This window comes from Thalassophryne amazonica, chromosome 8, assembly GCF_902500255.1.
Source record: "Thalassophryne amazonica chromosome 8, fThaAma1.1, whole genome shotgun sequence".
NCBI lineage: Eukaryota > Metazoa > Chordata > Actinopteri > Batrachoidiformes > Batrachoididae > Thalassophryne > Thalassophryne amazonica.
This window is the reverse complement of record NC_047110.1, coordinates 61,440,348-61,450,494: the sequence shown is the minus strand read 5'-3', so window position 1 is coordinate 61,450,494 and position 10,147 is coordinate 61,440,348. Positions and strand designations below refer to the sequence as shown.

Genomic DNA, 10,147 nt, shown 5'->3' with positions numbered 1-10,147 from the left:
GCAGATTGCATTATGTCATCACTGGTCAGTTTTATTTCTTCACATTTTTGCTTTTTTAGTGATGGAGATTCATGCTCCTTTGGCTTCTCTTGAATATGATACTTCATTAAAAAAATTCTTCCAGCCATACTACAAAATGCATAAGGCAGAGTAAGTATGTCCCTTCTGGGCTATTGTATTAACATGGCAGCTTCCATGAGGGGACCTGCTCCCATGTAGATATGAAGTGCTCATTCTAAGTTAATGAAAACACAGTCATTGTTGCAGGTTTGAAAAAAAATAAATAAATAAAAAAAACCCACAACCATTTTGCATCAAAGACGACCACATTTATTTTGAAAGTATAAAAGTTCACACAATAAAGGCCACTTTTCAGGGTAAATCAACAAACCTTCCAAAAGAATTACAGAGAAATACCTCGTCCCTCTCTGTTGGTCAAACATATGTACCATCATTGGTCTGTGGCAAATGAAAAATAATTGCTCTACCACAGAAAGCAGTTGGCAAAATAATTTACTTGATACCGGAAATGGCAGGAGAATGAGAACTGCTGATTTGTACATCCCACAGACGTCCGGGTATTCTGAACGAGTCTCTGTGCTGAATGAACCACCTTACAGGCACAGCTCGATGTTACAGGCACTGTTTGCCTTCCACTGGGAGACTCCAAAAAAAAAAAAAAAAATCTGCAGTTGACATTCGTTACGATGGCACCAGTCAGGCCCCCCAAAAAGAGCATCCCCATTCAGAGAGAGAAAGTGCCCTCCAATGTACGAGCGGAACGTGTTCCACTGCATCGGCTGCTTGGCTTTCTGCAGATCTGATCCGGGCTTCCAACTGTAGTGTTCGCATTTCTGCTCGCTAACCTTGACATGGTGCCCGCTGAGGTAGAACAGTTGTACCAAAAGACTTATTGATAAAGAATACAAATGAATAACAGTCACATCAATAAACTTAACTGAGGAGTCATGGATTTTGGGGCCAGGGGCAATATTCATCCACATTTTCAGCACAATATGTAGACCACGAACATGTCTGGATACCTAAAATATTCCCGTCCGGCAAAAACCACTTTTGTGGCTCTCTCCCTTTCAGGCATAATGGTGGTTTCACAGATACACAAACTCTTTTATTGCATCTACAAGCCAGTGGGAACAACTCAGCTGTAAAAATCAGAAGCTCTGGTGATCCGGCAACTCTATATCCTTCCCACTGTTACACGCTCACAAAGAGTGCAAACTAAAAACAAAGAGAAGTCAGCAGAAGGGAACTGAAGCAGACACTCATCATGTCACAGAGGGTACATTCCCCTACAGAGAGTACGTGTTCGTCCACACTCCTTCCACGTTTTTAATCCGTGATCCTCCTTTTCAAGACTCTCTCCTGAAGGCTGGAATGGGCAAAGTCTGCTGGCTGGCTCCCAGCGAGGTGGACAAGGCTTGGTTGGACTGTGCAGCACATACAGTTGGACACCCAGACCATCTTTCTGCACTAGGACCAGTTGCCGTCCATCAACCCGCCAGTCCCCTTACAAGAGATGATGCTTTCAGTTGACTTAAGGAGCCTCTCTAGACAGGGTGCGTTGATTTTCCCCAGGGGAGGTCCTCTGAGTGCCGAGTGTGTCTTAGTATGGCTGTCTGTGCTGGAGGACACAGCGTTGTCCTGCGTTACATCTTTGTCTTTTGGGGGCAGCAGGTGTCGGGGGCCAGCCTGGGCCTGGTCTGCTGTGGGGGAGCAAATGGGTGAAGTGTGGAGCCACTTCAGGTTACTGGCAGAGTAGGCTCCAGGAGGAGTGAGGTCAGTGAATCTCAGGGCTTTGGTGCCCACTGGAGGATCGCTGATGGTGATGGTGCTCACTGATCCACTTGCAGTGACTGGAGACATCTGTGGGGAGAACAAAGACATTTTAGTTTTACTTATTACAGCCCGGTCATGATAATATTAGCAAAGCAAATTTCATCTGCTAAAATGGGAAGACGTTGTTGTGGAACAATAAGTCAGATTTTCAAGGCTGGTTTTTACTACTGTGCTGCAGCACGTTGACACAGGTCCAAGTGTGAAGGCCAACTTGTTTTTATAGTCACCACTGGGGGCAGTGCCACATACAGTAACAGAAAGCAGCATAGAAGAAGCCCAGAGAAGAAATTAGCATTTTTCAGCCTCTTAGCATAACATAGTGTCTTACATCTTTATGCTTAAATTCATATTCTTTTTAATGTTTCATATACAGTAAACCATGTGTAAGCATACCAGCCCAGGACCACCGAGTCTGCAGTCTTCACCTAATAAAGATTTTTTTCAAGATCAACTGCACGTTCTACAGTGTGATCTTATTGTGACCAGTCCAATGCACATCTGTGCAATAATCATACTGTTTAAATCAGCATCTTGATACGTCACACTTGCCAGGTGAAGGATTAACTGGCAACGGTGAAGTGCCCACTATTACAGAGTTCAATAAATTTGGCAACAAAATGGCAGTAAAATCTTAGATCTGTTACTTCAAAATGGGAGCAAAAATAAAAATGTTGTATGTTTCAGATTCCCAACCCAGAAGGCCACAAGTTGAACATTGTGTATGACCTGCAAATCCTGAAAGGTTGTCTTTAATTAGCTGGGATATTCCGTCATTATGATCTTATTTTAACCGAGGCATTTTTTTTTTTTTTTTTTTTAAGATTTTCAAAAATTCTTTATTTCCATGACATATTTTGATTATACTTGCCATTTCTATGGAGTCTGTAATATTGTTGTGCATGCTGTGACATCACCAGGGCATTTTCCAGAAGTGTCAAAGTTGTGTCAGTTATACTATTGGTTTGCTATGGATGTTTTTGCACACATCACATGGTAGAAGTCCAGTGCGTTACGTTAGACTGTGTGCTAGATCACATATGTGGGCAACCATGACCTCAACATTCTGGTTTGTCACAGTGATATGCTGTGATCATATACAGAGATGAGGGGTAGGGGGTGGGGAGAAGAGAAAACTAAGGGAGACATTGTTACTGGCTCAGGTCACCATTTTATTAAAAGGTACTAAATGAAGTTCCACAATTTAAACAAAGCCAAGTGACTACTGCTTAGGCCCTTAGTTGAACAAAGGAAAAAAGTCACAAACTGTCAAAAAAGGTGGACGAATGATCCTGCACTTCTCCCATCACCGAAAAGCCTGCCGAGTCAAGAGCACATAATAACCTGATCTCACGGCAAGTCGTGATTCAGCAGCACGAAATATACATTAATCTATTGGTTCGTGATATTGTGACGAAAAGCGCCTCATTTTCGTCACGGGAGCATGAATTCATTCTAATTTATTCCGTGATGGCTACACGAAATTAAAAGTGAAGTTGGGGGGGGGATTTATGGTTAGGGTGGGGGGAAGGAGTAGGATTAGTAATACACTCAACAAAAATATAAACGCAACACTTTTGGTTTTGCTCCCATTTTGTATGAGATGAACTCAAAGATCTAAAACTTTTTCCACATACACAATATCACCATTTCCCTCAAATATTGTTCACAAACCAGTCTAAATCTGTGATAGTGAGCACTTCTCCTTTACTGAGATAATCCATCCCACCTCACAGGTGTGCCATATCAAGATGCTGATTAGTGCACAGGTGTGCCTTAGACTGCCCACAATAAAAGGCCACTCTGAAAGGTGCAGTTTTATCACACAGCACAATGCCACAGATGTCGCAAGATTTGAGGGAGCATGCAATTGGCATGCTGACAGCAGGAATGTCAACCAGAGCTGTTGCTCGTGTATTGAATGTTCATTTCTCTACCATAAGCCGTCTCCAAAGATGTTTCAGAGAATTTGGCAGTACATCCAACCAACCTCACAACCGCAGACCACGTGTAACCACACCAGCCCAGGACCTCCACATCCAGCATGTTCACCTCCAAGATCGTCTGAGACCAGCCACTCGGACAGCTGCTGAAACAATCGGTTTGCATAACCAAAGAATTTCTGCACAAGCTGTCAGAAACCGTCTCAGGGAAGCTCATCTGCATGCTCGTCGTCCTCATCGGGGTCTCGACCTGACTCCAGTTCGTCGTTGTAACCGACTTGAGTGGGCAAATGCTCACATTCGCTGGCGTTTGGCACGTTGGAGAGGTGTTCTCTTCATGGATGAATCCCGGTTCACACTGTCCAGGGCAGATGGCAGACAGCGTGTGTGGCGTCGTGTGTGTGAGTGGTTTTCTGATGTCAATGTTGTGGATCGAGTGGCCCATGGTGGCGGTGGGGTTATGGTATGGGCAGGCGTCTGTTACGAAGAACACAGGTGCATTTTATTGATGGCATTTGAATGCACAGAGATACCGTGACGAGATCCTGAGGCCCATTGTTGTGCCGTACATCCAAGAACATCACCTCATGTTGCAGCAGGATAATGCACGGCCCCATGTTGCAAGGATCTGTACACAATTCTTGGAAGCTGAAAATGTCCCAGTTCTTGCATGGCCGGCATACTCACCGGACATGTCACCCATTGAGCATGTTTGGGATGCTCTGGACCAGCGTATACGACAGCGTGTACCAGTTCCTACCAATATCCAGCAACTTCGCACAGCCATTGAAGAGGAGTGGACCAACATTCCACAGGCCACAATTGACAACCTGATCAACTCTATGTGAAGGAGATGTGTTGCACTGCATGAGGCAAATGGTGGTCACACCAGATACTGACTGGTATCCCACCAATAAAACAAAACTGCACCTTTCAGAGTGGCCTTTTATTGTGGACAGTCTAAGGCACACCTGTGCATTAATCATGGTGTCTAATCAGCATCTTGGTGTGGCACACCTGTGAGGTGGGATGGATTATCTCAGCAAAGGAGAAGTGCTCACTATCACAGATTTAGACTGGTTTGTGAACAATATTTGAGGGAAATGGTGATATTGTGTATGTGGAAAAAGTTTTAGATCTTTGAGTTCATCTCATACAAAATGGGAGCAAAACCAAAAGTGTTGCGTTTATATTTTTGTTGAGTGTAGTTAAAAAAAAAAAAAAAAAAAAGCCCCATCACGAAAATTTGACTCATTTCATAACGGAGCACGAAAAACAAAAATGTGAGAATGGGCTGTGCATAAAGGAACGAAACAAAACCGAAACTAATAAAAGAAAAACAAAGCGAACAGCGGCCTTGACGCTTTAAACAAAATCAAAACGAAACATTCATGATGACCTGACTGACAGCAGGTATGAGACCGAGCGCAGCTAGCCTGTGTTCATGTCTGCAGCACCTGCAGGTGCTGGATCTGGTTGTCTTGGCAACAGGTTTGTCTTCACAACAACGTGTGCGCACACGCACATTCCAGCCACAAACGGCTGGAACGTGCATAAATAATTAAAGTAGTTGATCAAACGTTCTTGCCGCTGTTGTTTCTGTATGACGTTGCTTTTCGTCCCACACATGGACGAGTCACGTTTAGCTCGTCGGAGCTTTAGTTATTGATCCGTTCAGATATCGTCAATATGCTTTACGCTTACATATACGTTTGGGGAGAAGGACAACCGGTTGCCCAGTCTACTGGCTACCTACTGAATGCTTCAGAGTCAGAATCCTAACAATGCCACAGCTGTTGCCTGGGTGGTAACAGAAAGAAGTCAAAGTATGAAGTGATCGCAGTGACAAATATTCTATTTCAATGCACAAGAACACAGTTACTGAAATCACTTTCCTAATGCGGAGTGATTAAAGCAGGAGGTTACTGGAGACCAATTACAATAATGGATTTTTAACCCTGAACGCCAAGACAATTATTTATACAAGATGGCAGATGAAAATATCAAGGAAATGTGCTTGATGACCTTCCAAGATGCATGCCCATGAAACGATTAACATTTCATACAATATGCAGCATAACAGGTTAATGTTCATGCTGCATTCATGGATCAGTTGAATGTAAATTACAAAAAAAAAAAAGTTGCTGTTTATGGGGTGTATCGAGATTAGCCACAGAACTAAATCCTCAAACAGTCAAATGTAGAAGAATGTCCACACAACACTTCTAGCCTTTCTTATCCCCTTAGGGAGACTCCTCAAAAATTACCCATCTCTTGTGTCATTGTTCGTCGTGAACCTGAGACTACAGTAATACCTGTGTAAAAATAGACTTTAATCTTCTGTTCTCTGCTCTAGACTGCTGGTTAAATAATAATAATAATAGATGATTCAGTGCCCGCATCACAGTGAACATACAGGACCTTACGCTCATGGCAGCAGGCTTTGTCTAACCAGAGCTCTTAATGATTCTTTTTATTTTTATAACCTTACCTTCAATTTCTTGGTAGGAACCACCTCCACAGTCTGCGAGACACCGAGCCGGTCTGGAAGTTTAACATTAGGGAACCAGGTTTTCAGCATTTCTTCCATTTTCAGAATAATATTCATGTATTTTTCCCTGAAAACAAACAAACAAAAGAAGGTTTAACATTCATCCAAGCTTTGAACCTGCACAATGTACTAAATTTATCCAAATCCAAATCTCCAAAATCACCACAAGAAATGTAGTGCACTCAGCACAGCCTGCGTTCCATGTGGGAGGGCAAAAATCTTCTTAAGAACATGTCACACGAGTTTTGTGCTCACACGTGGCCAAATGGTTCTGCTTGCCTCTAAATATAAACGTCTAACCCACAGTGGTCTCCAGCAGCGTCACTGTGAAAATAAATAATATGTGGTGACGCAGTTCTCATTTGAGGGTGGAACACAGTGCTCCCCTTTAACTCCCACCCATCAAAACCAGATGGTGGGTAGAGATTTACCCGTGTAAAGTGATCTTCCCGACGTGCTCCACTCAGAGCATGCTAAATTCATGAGAAAGATTATCCACAACAGTAACTGCAAAAAAAAAAAAAGCCACTTTGATCCAGTCTGCCATTGTACTGCTGCACGGGCTGCCAGCTGGCAACAGAGAGCAGGCAGAGAGGGCATGACAGGGGGAGGGGTCAGTTTGCTGTCGAGCCTCTGCCCGACCATCTGCAGGGGGGCTGCCACGCCCACTCGCTGTGTCTCCTGTGAAGGGAGCAGCTGGTGAGTGACGACTTCAATGTGTATGTGCTACTGCGACACGTTAGTGCCAAAAAGCACTTGCGCAATAAAACATGCACTTGGGTGTATTATATTATTTTATACACATAGATATTAACTGCACACTCAGAGGAAACTGCTCCCCGAGTGAGGAAAAAAAGTGCTGTGAGCGAGCAAGAATATGTGACCAGTGCGCCAAACAACCACTCAAAAAAAAAGAAATCACCCCGCTCTCTCGAAGTTGATTTCTACTCTCTCGCGCTAAACGTTTGGTACAATGGGAGAGGGAACCAGGGTCAGTACTGGCTCTGCTATGACTGGTCATTTCCGAAGAGTGACATTTGATTGACAGCCCTGCTTTCAGAAAGCCCAGGGAAGTGAACTTCCTGTCCTGGAAGAAAAAGACATCACCGCTTTGTTTTCATTCATCACAAATGCCTGAATTCAGCCAAGGATTTCTTACCTGAAGGAACCTCTGCCCAGATGCTGTCGTCTTATTCGTTTCAGCACACTTCTGTGTCTGAAAGGAGGGCTGTCAATCAATTCTCGCTCTTCAGAAACAACCAATCGCAGCAGAGCCAATACTGACCCTGGTTCCCTCCCCCATTGTGTAAAACACTTCGAGCAAGATTGCAGGAATCCACTTTGCGCGAGCAGAAATCAACTTCGACAGAGCGGGGTGAAATTTGAGTGATTGTTTGGCGCACATTCCTATTCGCTCGCTCGGGGAGCAGTGTCCTCAGAGTTATCACACGAGTGCTTTTTTGGCACTAATGTGTCACCATATGTGCTGCACTCAGCTACACTTTGTCTCAGTGTGACAGTAACATATCACCGAATGCTGATTGCAAACCATCAGAGTGACACTCTCGTACAGGGTTTGTCCCCTCCAACACAAATGAACCAGCTGTGGTTAAGTCCATAAATAACCAACCTGTGTTTTAAGCTCCACTAATATTTTGGAATAAATGGGAGGTGCAAATATGTTTACAGAAAATTATCACTTGGAGTCCACCCAAGAAAAAGCAATTATTTCATTTTAATTTGTGATATTAATAAATCAATCAAAACAAAATTTGGATCCAAAGTAAACATTGTTTAAACTACATTACTTTATTGTTACTATGACCAATAGTAAGTCAAAGATCCACAGTATTCACAATGGTAAATGGACTGCATTTATATACCACTTTTCCATCTGAATGAGAAGCTGAAAGCACTTTACATTGATGCCTCACACACCGATGTCAGGGTGCTGCCATGCAAGGCACTTACTACACAGCGGGAGCAACTAGGAGATTAAGGATCTTGCCTAGGGGCGCTTAGGCCGGGTTCACACGGCAGGATATTTAGGCCAATATCGGACCCGATCTTCCCCTTCCGACAATCTTAAGGACGCCCTGACAATCGTGATGACGCTAAAGATAATCATATCAGATATTCCTGCCATGTGTGGTGTGTTAAGAGCGCTCTGATCTGCTCGGAAGGGCATCAGGAGCGCTCCGATCGCAAATCTGGGATATTCAACATGTTGGATTTTTTTTGGCCCGATATCACTGTGTGATACAAGCACACAGCCTACTGAATGTGACATTCAGCCAATCAGAAAGCGAGATGACGAGACGCATGGAGCGGAAAATAAAATCAAAACAGCTGTTCTGACTTACCAGAAAGTCCGGTGGTCGCGTTGTCTCCACTCCTTTAAAGAACACCTTTTCTTTTTCTATCGTTTTTTTCCCTGTTTTAAATAGTCCACAATGTACCTCCGTTTGTTTACTCTGAGGTCACGTTTAATCTCGAGAGGTTTTGCTAGATTTCCTATCTGAGCTGTGAATGTTCGTGTGTGAAATCTGTTCATGTGTGGTGGTGTTGTCCTTACTGTGTCGCTGAACACCACACATTGTACGACCAGACCTGTTAGAGCTATGATTTTTTATCTTCACGTGTGTGGTCTCAAGTTTTGGAAACCTAAAGATAATTTTAAAATCCCGTCGTGTGAACCAGGCTTTAGTGACTTTCCAGTCAGGCTGAAGGTTTGAACAGAGTATCCTCTGATCTCAAGCCCAACGCTTAACCACTAGACCATCACCTCCTCAGTAGTAAGAATGACCAGGAAAAAATGATATGTTATGTTTTTCCAAGTAATAGAATAACAGTTATTATTATTACTATTATTAGGTGCGAAAAAGTCTTTAAAATGTCTTCAAAAGTGGGCCTTTAAGGGGGTTGGAGGGGACCATTCCTACCCTTCACCCCTCTAGCAATGTACCTGCACAGTCTGTGTGAGCAACATGGAAGTGGATGTGCTGCCTGTTATCACTGGGTCAACTTTGCACCCTGAAACAGTGAGACAATTAGCACTGTTGATTATCTGTGTGAATGAATTAGACTTACTGCACATTTAAACTGATGCAGTGTGTTCACGCACTTTTAAAACATGTATTGCACTCTGTGACTGCTCACTCCACTGACACTGCAATTTTTCCCCATACTAGCGAAGAAAAAAAAAAATGCCTTTATTGGGCTGATTGCGATCATACTCAATCAGAAGAGCACATCCCTAGTTTAATTATATGCTCAGTTGTGATCTATACGTCCAGCATTCCAGCCAGCCTTTAAAAGGGGCAGGGTGGAAGCAAGAATTTAGGGCACTTCTGAATGCAGAAGTCACCAAGGATGGTAGACACCAGTAACATGTGGTGCAGAGATTGTTTTTTTTTTTCTTGACAATTAATAAAATGTGAATAAATGAAAGCAAAATGAAGCATCAGTGTTAATTTTCTCTGACTTTGATGGAGAGATTCAATCCATGTCAGTATCCCAGATTTACACAAACGTTCACTCAAGTCTGTATAGACTGAACATACATGAAGGAGACTAGTGAGGGAAGTCAGAAGAGTTATAGGCTTCTGTGGCTGTGGTTGGAAAAACTAAATAAAGGATGATGGTTAAATGTTATACATTTATAATCATTACATACAAAGGCATGAACAGGGGAGGTGGTCAAGCTGTTAAGTACGCTTGTTTCCAGTGCAGAAGATTCCCCAGTTCAAAACCATCCCTGCCCATTCTCCATAAAATGCAGAGTTGTGGCAAGACAGGC

General features: G+C 43.2%; 1 protein-coding gene across 2 annotated transcripts in view; it reads right to left on the bottom strand.

The window, feature by feature from the left end:
* Nucleotides 1-307: 307 nt before the first annotated feature.
* The window catches only part of LOC117515743 (circadian-associated transcriptional repressor), a 20,431-nt gene continuing 10,591 nt past the window's right edge, over nucleotides 308-10,147 (bottom strand). For both annotated transcript variants that reach the window (XM_034176447.1, XM_034176448.1), the window contains exons 5-6: nucleotides 6,289-6,415; nucleotides 308-1,884 (exon numbers count right to left, since the gene is read on the bottom strand). In XM_034176447.1, the coding sequence (XP_034032338.1) occupies nucleotides 1,492-1,884; nucleotides 6,289-6,415 (520 nt within the window). In that variant the 3' untranslated portion in view covers nucleotides 308-1,491. The remainder of the gene's footprint in view (nucleotides 1,885-6,288; nucleotides 6,416-10,147) is intronic.